The sequence below is a fragment of the Platichthys flesus genome, chromosome 24, assembly GCF_949316205.1.
Source record: "Platichthys flesus chromosome 24, fPlaFle2.1, whole genome shotgun sequence".
Taxonomy (NCBI): domain Eukaryota; kingdom Metazoa; phylum Chordata; class Actinopteri; order Pleuronectiformes; family Pleuronectidae; genus Platichthys; species Platichthys flesus.
In genome coordinates this window covers 15,280,132-15,295,133 of record NC_084968.1, presented here as the reverse complement: position 1 = coordinate 15,295,133, position 15,002 = coordinate 15,280,132, and the positions used below count along the sequence as shown (strand labels likewise).

The following is a 15,002-nucleotide window of genomic DNA, read 5'->3' as shown; positions in this document are numbered from 1 at the left end:
CAGCTGCTGAGTGAACCTGAGGATCTTCTCTCTCCAGGCTTTCCTCCAGGAGCAGCTGGCCTACCAGGACGCCAAATACCCAGGAGACCTCAGCGACCTGTCGGGGTGGCAGCCGGACGAGACCCAGATCCCGCTGTGGATGTACTGCTGCACCCCCCACTGCCTGGAGCCTGCAGAGAGGCCGCCGCCCACCACCGAGAGCGAGGCGAGAATGAACCAGATCCACCAGAGAACTTCAACGTGTCCTTCTCAGTCACGAGAACCTTCTGTTCTTGGTTTTCAGCTCCTGCAAACGTTCTACAGGCAGCAGGACGAGATCCGAGGCCTGAGGGACGGAGTCGGCCAGAGAGACGTCAGTGTCCCTCACCTTCAGGGACTGTAAAGACAGATGGACGACATGACAGCTCCCGGAAGTCAAGCCAACACGTCTCTGTCGCCCCCTGGTGGCTCGCTCCAGTGTAACAAGGAGCTGGTCATGATTGACAGCTGAGAGTCGAGATAGATCGGGGGCGGGACCTCGATATCAGGACCGCAAGTGACTCAAAGAACAAGATGGCAGCGTTTGAACGGGAGATAATCTGAGGACGTGGAGACGTGTCGTCCATCTTTCTTTACAGTGAACCGAGGCAAACAGCTCGTGCTGCCCCCGGTGGCCTGATCAGGTAACGACACTGTCAAAGTTAACGCACTGTTTTGTCTCTGCAGGTGAGAATCGCTGAACTGGAGCTGGAGATCAGAAACACCAGAAACAACATGAGGGCGACTTTCTGATTCGACCAATCAAACCTCACGCTGCCGTTTCCCCAACACAACAAAACACTAACACATTGTGAACGTTAATAGAATCTGTTTAATACTGTTCTGCTTCCAGTCGGGTTCCCTGGGTTGATGAGTTAATAATCTAATCAGACCAGAACATGTTCATAAAGTTAGCCTTGTCTGGTCCAGGTATAAACTCCAGAGTACTACATCCATATGGAGGAAATACAATCCTGAAAGTTCAAGTAGAACATCGAGTCTGAGAGTTGTAACCTTATTAAAATAAAGTTATAATTTAACGATGGTTTCTTACACAATCTTTTCTTGAGTATTTTGATATTTATGAAACTCACATCACAACTTTTGCTTCATATCCATTTAAAAAATCTAATATCTGTATTCCAGAGGTTCGGTTTCCTTCTCCTGCGTTAACTCAACATTCCTCCGTCTGCACTCGTTTCCTCAGGAGCAGATTTACACAGACCACTGAACCAATGGATCAAAACTCATTCATTTCTCTGAAGAACTCATGATGTAAAAACCAGACATAAGGTTGATTCAACCCAAATCAGGATCTGGATTTAGAGAATTGAAACTTTTTCTCATGAACTCGACAGAAACTGGAAGTCAGTTTAAATACAAGGAGACAAAAGTGCAGAGAGCAGACACCAGGAGCAAAATGTTAAGATTTTATTTACAAAGTCCTTTTTGTTTTTTTATTAGTTTTTTCCTTTAACTTACAGAAAGTAAAAAAAAACACAAATTCAACTAGTCAGTGTAAGTATGAAGGAACGACTGGATCTCTCCTGGAGAGAAAAGAAAAGAGGCAGAGAGGGAGAGAGAGATGAAGAGAGAGAGTGTCCCCAGACAACCGTACAAAATCAAACAAAACAATTTCTCTGAAAAAATATTTCTTTTAAAAAGCTCTGTTGGCAAAGAGAGAGAGAGAGAGAGAGAGAGAGAACAGTTTGCCCTGAGCGCGCTCGGCCTCGGGGGAATAGAGCGGGGTGGGGGTGTGTCCATCAGTGACATCACAGAACAAAGCGTGATGATGTCAGAGAGGGACGGATGGAAGGTGAGAGGACGAGAAAGAAGGGAGGTTGTTTTTGTGCATCCCAAAAGTGCCGTTACCTCCCATGAGCCCTTGCTCCAGAGAAACAACCCGAACGTGTGATTTCTCGTTTTCTAGACGACAGCGAGAGAAAAACGTCACCGACGAGGAAACGTCAGAAAATGGAGTAATTAGGAAATGTGACCGAGGTTTGAGCTCTGGAAAAATAGAAAAACAAAGGCGGAGCTAAAAGTGACATCACTTCCTGAGGATTTCTGCCGAGATGCAGCTCTCGGTTCCGTTTGGTTTTTTTATTCTGAGAAAAAGACGAAACTCGTTTCCTGCAGACACTTCAGATTTAACCGTGTTCAGCTGCGGTTTGTAAAATAAAGTCGTCCCAGAGGAAACGCTCTGGATCCTCAGACGAGCTCGATGGACTCAATCAATTAGTTGATCAGAGTACTAATCTGCAGCAATTGTGATAATCACTTTATTTGTCAAACAAAAAGGCAGAAAACGATAAAATATCTGATTCAGCTTCTACAAGACGTTTAAATAAACGTTTTAAACGAGTGATGTGACAAATGAGCTGCAGGTGAACCCGTAATTCATAAAAAACTTTAGATAAATGTGAAAAGACGCCAGGAAGTAAAAATCCTCAGAGAAAGTTCTTGCGGGTTCTTATCAGAACTTTAGATCAGATTAACGGTGAAATTAGTTGATTAATTGTATTTTATTATAAGAGTCAAGCTGTGGGATGAGGTCTAAAAAACTGGGACCAGGACAAAACCCTGATCAGGTCCAGTTATCGGAGGTTGTTTCGATCTGCGAGATTGACGAGAGCCCAGAGGAGGAGACCAGTGTCAGAAAAGGGACGCAGCCCAGGAGTCGGCCGAGTGGGGGGGGGGGGGGGCAAGAGGTCAGCGGGTTTGCAGAGTCTTTGGATCTTTAATCTTCATCTTCATCGTCGTCGTCCTCATCTTCCTCAGGGTCCCTTTTCCTCTTCTCTCCTTTGGCCGGAGACGAGTCCTCGTCTGTGGGAGGAAGTTTCATTATTATCATGTTTACAGCCGACAGCGACTCCTGATTGGTCGAGAGCCTGTGAGTGACAGTCTGATCTATTTAACAGATTTAGAGGCGGAGCTTCAACGATAGATCACAGACTTAAATCTGAAGTGAAATGATGAGGTGTCACTTACCATCTTCGTCCTCATCGTCTTCATCCTCGTCATCGTCCTCACTGTCCACGTCTCCGTTCACTTCCCCTTCCTGCAGACACAACTCAGACGTTCACAAGGGGAAGTTCAACAGCGCCCTCTGCTGCGCCACCAGGCAAACTACAGCACACGTCATTTAGAAAGAAAGAAATATTTAGTTGTGTTAAACTTCATCGAGAACCAGACTCACCTCTTCGTCAGCGCTGTCGTCGTCATCGTCATCTTCAACCGCCACAACGTCCTCCTCATCGTCCTCCTCCTCTTCCTCAAAGTCTTCTGAGTCTCCCTCTGGAAAACAGGATGAATCATATTAAACAAACATGTCAACGATGATAAATTAATAAAACTGATGGGTCCGAACGCGACTGGAAAACAAAACCTTTTTATTCACTAAATAAAAATTATGAAAAGATGAATCAGCGATGAAAGTTGAGGGGGATTATTAAATCTATAATTTGATGATTATTAATAGTTTTGTTATTGCTTTAAAGTCAACTTTTTCAAACATCCAAAAAATTATATATTTGAATGTAAACTACACGAGTCAAAGTTTCATGTTTCTGCTTGGAAACATTTGATTATTGAAGTTATGGTTCATATTTTGTGTCCCCCCCCCTCACCCTCTTCGTCCTCCAGGCCGTCCCCCTCGCCGTCCGAGTCGGACGCTTCGCAGTCGTCGATATCGTAGCCGTCCAGGTAGGTGAGCTGGGGGAGGAGCTTGAAGATGGACTCTCGGTAGTCGGCCAAGTTCGTCACTTCACAGTTAAACAGATCCAGACTCTTCAGCTGGGGCAGCTTTTTCTGAGGGGGGGGGGGGGGGGAGAGACACGTGGTTACAGCCTCGAAAAGAACACGCGAGTAGTTTTCATGTTTACAAGTTATTAATATGAACACAACAATAAATGATGAAGAGGCTGCTGATGTGCTGACTCCACCCACCAGGGGCTCCAGGGTGCTGATATCTTTGAACTTGTTCCCGCTGAGGTTGAGGTGCGTTAGATTCACCAGTCGCTCGGCCAGGACCTCCAGGCCGCCCGATATCCTGTTGTCACTGAGCTCCAGCTGCAGGCGGAGGACAAGATTCAGTTCATTCTTTAATTCATCTCATTCACTGGAAACAAACATTTAAACTGATGAAGGAGCAAAGTGGACTCCTCTGATCGTTCCATCCAGGCTGCGAGTCGGGCGCTTACAGTAAGAGAGAAATTGTTTGAGTAGAATTTAAGTTTGTTCTATTAGTTAATTGATGATTTATTATTTTCTACCGATTAATTCTGACATTTTTAGCAAAAAATGTCAAACTGAGAAAATTCAAATCCTGAGATTCATCTTTTTTCACCTCTGGACATTTTAATGTGACAAAGTTCAGAAGCGTGTTCTTCAACCGTCGCAAGCTCTGCAGGAGGAATGGTCAGATTCTACATTTACTTCCTGTGATGTCATTTCCTGGAGAATATTTAAATGCTTAATCTCCCAAAATTCTGTTCAATGTCATCTTAAAGGTTCTGGGAGTAAATAAAATAGAAAAAATGATAAGTGCTGAAACTCCAGATATACTGTGTTTCTATTGATGGGAGAGCTTTTGAACTTGATGGTGGAACGAGCGAACGAGTGACACCTCCTGTTCTCTGCTCCTCTCGGTGGAGTCGCTGCTCGAGTTAAAACAGTTCCCACTGAAAACAGAGGCTTCGACTCTCTGCTGCAAAAGATTCATGTTCTTGATATCGGGGGGGGGGGGGGGGGGTGTCGTCCTCTCACCTTCTTCAGCTTGTCCAGCTTGGGGAGGTCTGCGGCGCTGGTCAGGCCCACGTTGATGAGGCTCAGCAGCTCCAGGTTGGAGAACTCCTCCGTGATGCCCTCGATCTTCCCTTCGCTGGAGCGACAGTTGTCTAGAACCAGCTCCTGCACCTGAGGGGGCGGAGCATCAGTCACATGTTAGACTCAACTCTACGATCAATGACACAATAAGGTAAAAAAACTATTTAACAACATGAGAAAGAACCATTAAACACACATCATACGTTTGATTCCTCATATTTACACGTGTCTGGTAAAAAGATGAAGCTACAAAGGAACCGTGTCTCCTTGGAACCAATCACCATTCACTCACGGGTCACATGACTGAAGTTGACTTGAGTTTTTAAATGGGTTCTGATCCGAACGCACTCGTTCCTTCTTGAGTCTGAGCAGAAGTTGTGCTGCTTCAGTGACCTTCAGGGGTTTTGTGTACTTTGCTGTTGACCTCTTGTGAACCAGGGGCCCCAGCGAGATGACCACCGCTCCACGCGTCGCACCGGGACCTGGAGACTCTACCGACGGGTCTGATGCCGCCGGGCCCGGTTCAGTTTCAACCTGAGGCCGTGTTTGATTCTGGAAGCACAGAATCTGTTGTTTGAAAACGTAGACGCTCACAGCCGGTCACTGATTGGTTCTTGACCCCTCAAGAAGAAAACGTCCAGCCTCAGCAGAGTGGAACGAAGTGTCCCTGAGCCGATCGTCCTCGTAACAGGTGTTCAGGTGTCACACTGATACAGATGTTTACACGTGGACGAGGCCAGATGTGGTTCAAGCATCTGGATCCAGCAGAACTAGGATGAAGTGACCAGGAGACGTTCAGGGCTAAGGGACAGGAAACAGTCCCTCATCAATCTGCTGCTTCCAGATCAGATCTGTTGACCCCACGTGTTAATGAAAGAAGAGAAGTTCAACCAGCAGCTGACTCTCAGGTGGAGTGTGCGTGTGCTCGTGAGGAGGAAGCCGCTCGGAGAGAAGGAGTCCTGCAGCTTCATGTTGGAACGCATCCCGGTGTGTTTGTAAACTCCGGACACATGTGATGCTGCTCGGTTAGCTCCGCTGCTAGCTGCCCGCTAACTAACGCTGCTCCTCCCGGGATCTGCAGCACAACCCCCCGCCAGCAGGCCGCCCACCCAACCCCCTCTCAACCCGCTCCGCACCGGCCTCAACCCGGGGAACCGGGTCAGAACCCGAGCCTCACTGGAGCCTCTGTAGCATGCTAGCAGCTAGCACGCTGCTGGCCCCGCGCCTTCAGCGCACGGGCTCCGACTAATCTCTGGAGAGGCACCGATATCTGCAGCGTCCATGTTTGTTTTTTATTCTATTAACGTGACGAGTCTTTTTTACTTTGAACCCTTCGGCTTCACGCGTGATTCTACTGGGCTGACCTCAGATCTGCTCCCGGTTCTCACCGCACAGCAGACCGGACTTTGTGTTCAGTTCAACCAGCTCTACGCAACGGAAACCGACCTCCAACTTCCAGGTGACTCCAGGCATTAGCCGGGCCCCGCACACACGTATGTCCGCCTCACATGTTCCCTTGACTCCCAAACAGCAGCAGCTTCATAAAGTGATCAATGAAGTGATCGCTCCGCGGGACACGAGCGGGACAAAGACCCGAGGGCCGGCCGCACAGGACGGACACGAGAGCGGGGCATGACGCGGGGACACGCCGCCGGGGAGAAGGGGGAGCCGGCTCAGAGAGCGCGGATCTCCGGGCACGAAAGTGAACACTTTGATTAATCTGACGTAAAAGGACACAACGAGTTGGTTCATTGTTCGGAGGTTTGTTCGGAGGTTTGTTCGGAGGAGGAACCGGAGTCCGGCTCCGTGCGGCCGCTGCAGGCGCCATGTGCTCCCCCTGTCGCCCCGCGGCGGCTCCCACCAACAAGCCGCCCAACGAGCCCCCAGCCCCGGGCCTCACCTCTGTGGGTGACCGGTGTCGCAGCTCCAAGGAGACCCTCTTCTTCATGTCCATGATCCTCAGCTTCTTCCTCGAGTGTGTGCGCACGAATCCGCGTGTTACTGCTTCAACACGAGGAACCAGAGAGAAGCGCGTGGGCACAACAACACGACACTTCCGGGAAGCTCTTCAAATTAGAGCAGCGTGGATCAGAGCAGGACGTTAATCCTCTATAGTGACGACACATTATGACATCATAAGCAGTGTTTCACCTCCATGACGTAATTATGAAGCGTTTTATTAAATACCAACTTCCTGCGGGTTTCACACTCGCTTTCTTTCACACTAAACAGTTTTTATTTTGAAGTGTAGATATTTTATTTCCGGTACGCACGCCCAGCTTGATCCCGGTCATGAACGCGCACGGACACGTTCCCGCGGTGCGTGTGAAAAGTGGGTCAAACCGTTTGTTGCTTTTAATTGTTCTAGAAAATATCAGAAATCCGGGATTTGAAACGCACATCGACGATCCAACAATTAATAACAAGCTTAACAATAATTAAAATCATTTCTGATATATTGGACCTCTGTCGTATTCAGAGGAAAATATTTGTACTCATTGCACACAAGCAGAATTATTTTCCTATTTAATAAAAAGTTAGGATATAGAAAAAATTACTTTAATTACAGTTATATTCAAAATCAAAGAACAGGCAGTACTCAGATGTACTTATCATTTATCTCAGTATTTTAATTATTCACTTTCTACTTCTCACGAGGGACATATTGTTCATTTTACACAACAACAGTCATTTAACTCCTGTTTAGTCTCCACATGTTAAAACATGTAATAAAGATATAACATGTATTACAGAGAATCGTAACAAATGAGTGAATCGAGCACGTATTGATTTATTCAAACCGATCACATGTACAATGTGGCTGAGATCTTTTTTTTTTTTTTTAAACAGTTTCCTCTGAGAACAAAACAACTTTTGTTGCCAAAGAGGCTTTGAGTTTATACATTTTTATTTTTTTAAGGTGCATTTGAAAGCATCACATGTTTTTTGTAAAAGGAGGGAAACGGCTGCAGGCGGGAAACAATGCTCTACAGCGCCACTGGCGGTTAGATAGAAGAATTACACACAAACAGATCTCTCTCTCGCTCTCTCACTCTCTCACTCTCTCTCACTCTCTCTCTCTCTCTCTCTCTCTCTCACTCTCTCTCACTCTCTCTCTCTCTCTCTCTCTCTCTTAGAGCTATACATAAATACAGACCATTTATCATTATTTATTTATTTTGTTAAAGTTAATTTTCACAACGAACAGGATCTTAATTCATATCATCGTCCAATGAGAGGAGAGCATCAAGGTGACCACTACAGGCGGGAATAAATAAATAAACACGAACACCAGGTTCCATAGGTTGAGGACTATTTTATACATGTACATTATATTTTATAAAAGGCCAAACCGAGTCGTGGAGCAGCCACAGGTCAGACGAGGTCACGTCTTCTACGCTTCAGCTCCATGAAGCTTCTCTGAAATCACCTCTTTGGTTCAATCACGCGTCTGATTCTATGAATCCGAGATCAGAAGGTTTGACAGGTCACTTCACAGGAAATGAGATTTCTCATGTCCATTTGTGAGTTTAAAGAAAGAGGCTAGTGCTAAGCTAACTGTGTCCTGGCGTTATAATTTACATCCAAACACAAGAGACGTCTCTTAACCATCGAAAGCTGATTGTTCTTGTTTATCCAAACTTCACCTTCAGTCTGGTTCCACCTGAACAACGAAGGAACCCAGAGGCTGTTATGGATCCTGAAGGCAACAGTGTAGCTGAGCAGCAGCGCCCCCTGCAGTAGGTCCCTTGTCAACGCTCCGTCAGTCCAAGTAATATTCAGTAATATTCAGATGTACTTTATCCAATTTCCCTGGAAGCTGAAGTTGGTAAACCAAGAACCACGAGTAGGATCCCCTTTGGATCCCCCCCCCCCCCTCTCATCGACCCTCCTCCACCACCACACATGACCTTTCACTGACAGCTGCTAGAAGACCTTCTGTGACTCATGGAGCTGATAAGAACCAGTCAGCGCGTTGTTTATGAAAGTCTCAGTTTGTGTTTGTCCAAACTCAAACACAAGCCTGGAGTTTCCAAAACATTTACCAGGACTCAACATTCCAGTAACGGTAAAACTCTGAAAGGTGAAAAAAGCTCCAGTTTGAGAAAAAGACGAATGTCCTGAACATCAGAGAACTTCACGTCACGAGGGGGCGTCCACATTCTGGGGTGTTTTCAACAAATTTCAAGACGTTGACAAAGATTTTACATCGAAATGAGCGTTATTTCGTCCTGGATGTGGGATTTCCCAGTTGATCGTGGTAGTTGATCGACTGATAAGCCCCTGAGCAAGGCAGTGAAAAGGAGCTTAGGTTCTGTTCACACAGTCCTGCATGCAAAGGCCACGAATATCGGACTCCACACGAAACACACAAATCACTGTGGATTCAGCACAGAATGAAAAACAAGCCTCTTTTCCTTGAACACTGAAGCGAGTTGACGTTTCACCGACCTGGTGAATCGTCCTGTCGCTGCTTTCAGGGAAACCAGGAAACCCCAGTTTCCCTCTTCTGTGCTTGAGCTGATGTATTCCTTGACGTGTTGAATGAACGTTCCCGATCCTCAGAGCTTTAAAACTTCTACACCTTATTTCATTTGGTCTTTTCAGATCATTTCAAGACAATAATTCTCATTTACTTCTGAGAAAAACCTTCTTATGGCAGAACTCCCCAAACTAAACCTCAGCGCTGCTCGAACCTTGGACTCGGCTGCTTCTGCATTCAGCCTCTCAGTTTCCACTCAGACAGGCCGACCACAGGAGCCTTAGAACAAGAGTGAGAAAGAGTTGGAGATATACTGGAAAGGTACTGAGGACCAACTGCAGCTCATGGGTCACTGGTCTGTATTCAGTTTGGAGCCATGCTAGAAGGCAGTGCTAGCCAAGAGAGGAAGGAAGGTAGGACAATAGGACAGAAGGAAGGAAGGAAGGAGAGAAGATAGGAAGGAAGGTAGGACGGAAGGAAGGAGAGAAGGTAGGACGGAAGGAGAGAAGGTAGGACGGAAGGAGAGAAGGTAGGACGGAAGGAGAGAAGGTAGGACAGAAGGAAGACTGTGACATCTCTGGGGCTCTTGAAAAGCACAGGAAGGCGAGTCATGGTAGAAAGGACAGAACCCCTCAGAGAGACAGACAGAAGGGACACCGAGGACACTGTCCAGGTTGAACTGGTGAGCAGGAGTTTGTGCTGGTTTGATCGTAACACAGTCAGAACAAGTCCAAACACACAAAGACACACACAGACACAATCATGCACGAACATATACAACGTGCTTATTTGTAAGTGTCATTCGTTTCCATTGCTGCGCTGTTGAGGAATGTGCTGAACGATCATCATCTCTTCTGCCATCCCCCCCCCTTCTCCTCTGATCCCCCCCCCCCCCCACCTCGTCTCCGAGCGTCCCCCCACCTCAGGCTCCTCCCTCGGCTCGGTCCACTTTGTGAAAGCAGAATGGCACAGAAGCACAGAAGAAGAAGTAGAGGGAGGGCGTGGTTTGTCTATTATGCAAATACAGGCCGGCTTGTCCTGGATTGGTTAAGTGGAGGTGGGGGGGCAGGTCCCTGCCCTAATGAGGGAGCGGCACCAGGATGTCCACGTAGTTGATGGGGAAGAAGCCCGACTGGCCGTGGATCATGCCTTCGTACCAGTTGTCGTCGATCTGATTGGTCAGGGTGATGGCGTCGCCCTCCTTGAAGCCCAGCTCGCCCTCGTTCTCCGGCTCGAAGTCGTACAGAGCTCGGCAGCAGGGCTGGTCCATGGGCGCTGTGGGGGACAGAGGGACAAGAGAGGTGGACACCCCGAGGTTCAGCCTCCGTTTGGACGATCACACCAAAACTACTGAGCTGCGTCCATGTGACTCTGTGGAGAACCAGTGAATCTACCTGGGGACCTTCTGGGGGATTTGGTGGAGTGGACCCCCCCGTTGTGGCCCTGACTGGGGGGCAGTAGCTCCAGGGTCAGCCGGGGTTTGGGTGTGTACTCCTTCCTGGGTCTACCGGACACTTCTTTGATCCTGAACAATCACACACACAGTTTGTAAAAGTACGATCGTCTCATCACATGAAGTCAGTTTGAGATTCACACCTGTCCTCCATCTTCCTGGAGAGCTGCTGTAGGATCTCTGCTGCTCGGCTGTGATACTCCAACTGGGCCTGGACCAGAGCAGCCAGCTGGCTCACCTGCTCTATCTGCAACACACACACACCACACAGACACACACACAGACACACATAAAACAGGTCACTATAGCACAGTATCATCTCCTCAGCAGCAGAAGACATGAGGATTTTCTTTCCACGTTCTTTCAGGTTTTTCTTTTTACGACATTCAAGTATTTGTTACTTTTAGAAATACTTTTATTCGTTAATTGATCTTTCACTTGCAGCTGAATCAGATGATAATACAGTTTGTTTATTTATTACCTTTGCCAAAGATGTTATGATGAGAATTATTCAAAAACTACCGGACAGATTTCGATGGAAGATGGAACGTGGGTCGAGAAAATCATTCAATTTGCCGTTGATCCTTTAGAAGCAGGGATCCAGGAATCAGATGAACAATAGTTATAGTATTTTTTTCGTGATAATTCTACTTCACAGCGTAATGAACTGAAGTCTTCTCACGTCGCTCTCCAACAGGTTGAACATGCTCTGCTCTGCGACCTCTTTGCTCTCGTCAAATTTCTCCAGCGCCTGTTTGAGTTCCTCGTCCAGAACTTTCCCCTGACGCTTCTTCTTGTAGTCGAAGTCAAGCCGGCGGCCCTCCATCTTCTTCAGATGATGCTGTGGACATGCATGACCATGAGCTGGTGTGTCATCTCCACAGCTTCCATCTCTGTTCCCATGGTTCTCAGTCAGTGGCATCAGGTGAACTGGTTCTACTCACCTGAATCTCTCTGAGATCTTTGTCGTGGAGGTTCTGCAGTGGGTCGATGAAGTTCTGTTTGACCTCCATGTCCAGAGCGTCCTTCACCTCCCCGAGCTCCTTCATCGACTCTCCAGCGTCCACCAGCGCCAGGCCTGGGAGGACGTCATGAAGGGGAAACAGAGGGAAGGAGAATCAGGAAGAGGAAGTTCAGGAACTGAAGGGTTGTGAAACAGGAAGTGGTCACAGATTGGTTATTGGGCTCGGAGACGGTTTAATCTGCGTCTGTAACGTTGAGGGCGTCAGATTGATAGAATCTTTCAAATCTCTAATCGGACTGGTTTTGGCAGAAACCAGTGTGTCGTCCTCACCGAAGCAGGACTCCTCTCCTAACTCCCGTCCAAACCTCAACATGGCGTCGCCCAGGACGCTCTCCGCCTGCGGGTAACCTGGTCCTCTCTCCTGCCCGCGGATCCTGGACATGGTGTTGGACATACTCAGCTTTGCTCTGGAAGCTTCAGAGATGAAAACACAAACAAGTGGTGACGTGAAGACTGATGGATTCTTCTAGAGCACGTGTGTGTTTGTGTTTGGCTGACCTGGGTTAGGTTGGAGGTATTCTGTGGTTTTGGTCATGATGTCCAGAATCGCTCTGCTGGTGACGTCCACCTTCTGCAGAGGGAAACACATCGGTGACCATGAGCTCTCTAACGTACGGTACGATCACATTCAACTTCCTGCAGCTGCTCAACAACTCATCCCAGTGAAACCAGTACAAAAAGACAGGAGAGTCGTGATGACATGCTGTACCACTCCATTCCACCAGGTGGACTACTGAGTGTTTCAGATGCAACAGTGAGTCTCCTGTAGTTGATATGATGACAGAGTTCTCGACCAATCAGCCGTTTGTACCTTTTCCATTTCTTTGAAGTCATCGTCTAACTTGGTTCCTTCGGCTCCTCCCACCTTCTCGCTGACCTTCTGTGATCCAACAAAAACAAAGACATGTGACGATGACATCATCACATCAGAGACCAGATGAAGGAGGAGCAGAGGAAGACGTATGGAACAGAGGAAGAGGAGGGTGAGGACGGGCCCTTCAATGATCCACCAGTGACCAGGAAATGAAGGAACAATTAAAAAACATTAAAAGAAAAGAGGGATGGACAGATGAGGAGGGAGATGCAGTTACCATGGAGACAGGGATCTGACTAGGTCCTCATGTTTCCAAGAAAAACACACACACACACAAACACACACACACACATACACAAACACACACCCACACCCACACGCAGACACACTGTTACGTAACCCTCTCGCGGCAGCATTCGTTTCTTTTAATATGAATCTTAATCTGAAGAGGAAGAGGAAGAAGAAGAAGAAGAAGAAGCTTTTATTTTGAAAGGGTTAGCCATCTCTCCCTGTTGCTTCCTGATGAAACACACCCCTCTTCAGTTCACACACACACACTCACACACACACACACTCCGCTCTGGTTGGCTCGCTCTATAATTGATGGCCCTTGAGGGGAGTGCACGTGACGCAGCGTGCACTCCCCTCGAGGTTTCAGGTGAATCCGCTTCATGTTGCACGGCCCTGCGTTGACCTTTGACCCCCCCCCCCCCCCCCCCTTCCTCGCTGTCAGCCGGGTGTTGAGATCATTCACACTGTGGTGTCCAAGCAATGGAGTCGCCCTCTGCTGGTCATTCTAGAGAACACAGGTTTCCCGGAGTCTAAGTTTGTTTTTATTTACACTCTGCTCCATGCACACGTCTCTGTGGCTCCTCCGTCGCCCCCTGTAGGCGTCAGGAGGTAAATCCCTGGTTTGTTTCTCAGTTTCTCTTTTCTCCTTATTTAATAAACAGACCAAAGCAGCAGAACGTGGAATAATTCATCTGTATAGAGACGAAACCCAGGAAACAGATTCTGAGGAACTAAACCAATCAGATGAGTCGCCGATGATGATAAACTAAACACAGGAAGAAAATCATCTTCTAATTGGATCAGTATTTGAGACACTTGAGACTTAAACTGTAGTTTGATGAAACACATGAAGGAGTCGACGGTTTGGGACGTTTATTCATCTATGGAAATCATGTGGGCATAAAGATACAAAGGTTTGTTCACCTGATGGAGGGATTCATCCATGGGAGAAAGGGAGGGAAAGAAAAGAACTGGCAATGAAGGAAAGAGAAGGTGAAGAGGGAAGGTCTTCAGATGCAAGATAGAGGGATGGACGGAAGACAACAAAAGAGAAAGAGGATGTGACAAAAAGATTAGACCAAGATGACAAAATGATGGAGGGATGAAGGAAGAACAGACCTGTGGTGAAGGGATGAGGGGTAAAAGGGAAGAAGAGAGATGATGGAGGGAATTCCCGGTTGTGTGCAACAACAGCCAATCAGCTCTGCAGGCAGACAGACACACACACACACACACACACACATTGTTACGTAACATCAGATCACAACGTTCACGCGCAGTGTAACACACACACAGGAACATCCACACACTGTAACACACACACACACACGTGCAGTGTTACCTGGGTAGCTTTATGAAACTGCTTCTTCAAGCCTGCGACAGACATCACTCCGTTTATCACCGCTCTTCTTCTCTGGATATGAAGCAGCTGAGCTCAGTGAGGTGCCGATGCTCGATGGAGAGAGAGAGGGGGGGGCAGAGGGAGAGAGGGAGAGAGAGGGTTGGCAGAGAGGGAGAGAGAGAGAGACAGAGAGAGGGGGCAGAGGGAGAGAGAGAGGGAGAGAGAGAGAGAGAGGGAGAGAGAGAGAGAGGGAGATGACGTTTACCATGACGTCAGCTCCGCCCACTCACGAGACATCCGGCTGTGCTGCTTCCGGATCACAATAACAATAACAACAGCAACAACAACAACAGCAATAATAATAACAAGATTAATATTAAACTCTCAATTAGAAAACAAAAAAAGTGTTTATATCTAAATGAAAAAGACAACATGTGTGTGTGTTTGTGTGTGTATGTTCCTGTGTTTGTGTGTTCCTGTGTGTGTTTGCGTCTGTGTGTGTGTGTGTGTGTGCGTGGTTGTGTGTGTTCCTGTGTGTGTTCCTGTGTGTGTGTGTGTGTGTGTGTGTGTGTGTGTGTTCAGCACCATGGACAGCTCACCACAGGCTGTGACGTTGCCTTAAAGTCCAGCTCGGAAATCAGAGACTTCTTCAGACCAGGAGAAATGAACATTGGGTAATCAGGGGGAGGAGTCACTCTGCACTGAAGTGAAGCATCATGGGAAAACGCTGTGGCCACTTATTGGTGCAGT

General features: G+C 47.4%; 2 protein-coding genes and 1 pseudogene across 2 annotated transcripts; 1 reads left to right on the top strand and 2 right to left on the bottom strand.

Moving 5' to 3' along the window:
* Positions 1-1,026, top strand: part of LOC133950011 (coronin-2B-like) — a 5,780-nt pseudogene extending 4,754 nt beyond the window's left edge.
* A 408-nt stretch (positions 1,027-1,434) lies between these two features.
* On the bottom strand, positions 1,435-6,900 carry LOC133950012 (acidic leucine-rich nuclear phosphoprotein 32 family member D-like). Its single transcript, XM_062384159.1, has 7 exons — positions 6,746-6,900; positions 4,786-4,935; positions 3,967-4,089; positions 3,648-3,828; positions 3,218-3,315; positions 3,010-3,079; positions 1,435-2,844 (listed from the first exon to the last, which is right to left on the bottom strand). Exons 1-7 carry the CDS (start codon positions 6,797-6,799, stop codon positions 2,759-2,761), a joined length of 762 nt encoding a protein of 253 aa, XP_062240143.1. The 5' UTR covers positions 6,800-6,900; the 3' UTR covers positions 1,435-2,758.
* A 3,348-nt stretch (positions 6,901-10,248) lies between these two features.
* On the bottom strand, positions 10,249-14,382 carry LOC133950329 (endophilin-A1-like). The gene is made up of 9 exons (XM_062384580.1): positions 14,253-14,382; positions 12,617-12,685; positions 12,304-12,376; positions 12,076-12,219; positions 11,726-11,859; positions 11,464-11,622; positions 10,925-11,028; positions 10,723-10,853; positions 10,249-10,603 (listed from the first exon to the last, which is right to left on the bottom strand). Exons 1-9 carry the CDS (start codon positions 14,295-14,297, stop codon positions 10,407-10,409), a joined length of 1,056 nt encoding a protein of 351 aa, XP_062240564.1. The 5' UTR covers positions 14,298-14,382; the 3' UTR covers positions 10,249-10,406.
* Between the last annotated feature and the right edge of the window lie 620 nt (positions 14,383-15,002).

Excerpts from the sequence above, each read along its gene's own strand:
- LOC133950012 (XM_062384159.1), bottom strand. The coding sequence starts at position 6,799 with ATGGACATGAAGAAGAGGGTCTCCTTGGAGCTGCGACACCGGTCACCC. Across the intron at positions 4,936-6,745 it reads GACACCGGTCACCCACAGAG|GTGCAGGAGCTGGTTCTAGA; the intron begins GTGAGGCCCGGG and ends CCGCCCCCTCAG. Across the intron at positions 3,829-3,966 it reads TCAGCACCCTGGAGCCCCTG|AAAAAGCTGCCCCAGCTGAA; the intron begins GTGGGTGGAGTC and ends CCCCCCCCTCAG.
- LOC133950329 (XM_062384580.1), bottom strand. The coding sequence starts at position 14,297 with ATGTCTGTCGCAGGCTTGAAGAAGCAGTTTCATAAAGCTACCCAG. Across the intron at positions 12,377-12,616 it reads ACTTCAAAGAAATGGAAAAG|AAGGTGGACGTCACCAGCAG; the intron begins GTACAAACGGCT and ends TTCCCTCTGCAG. Across the intron at positions 10,604-10,722 it reads ATCCCCCAGAAGGTCCCCAG|CGCCCATGGACCAGCCCTGC; the intron begins GTAGATTCACTG and ends TGTCCCCCACAG.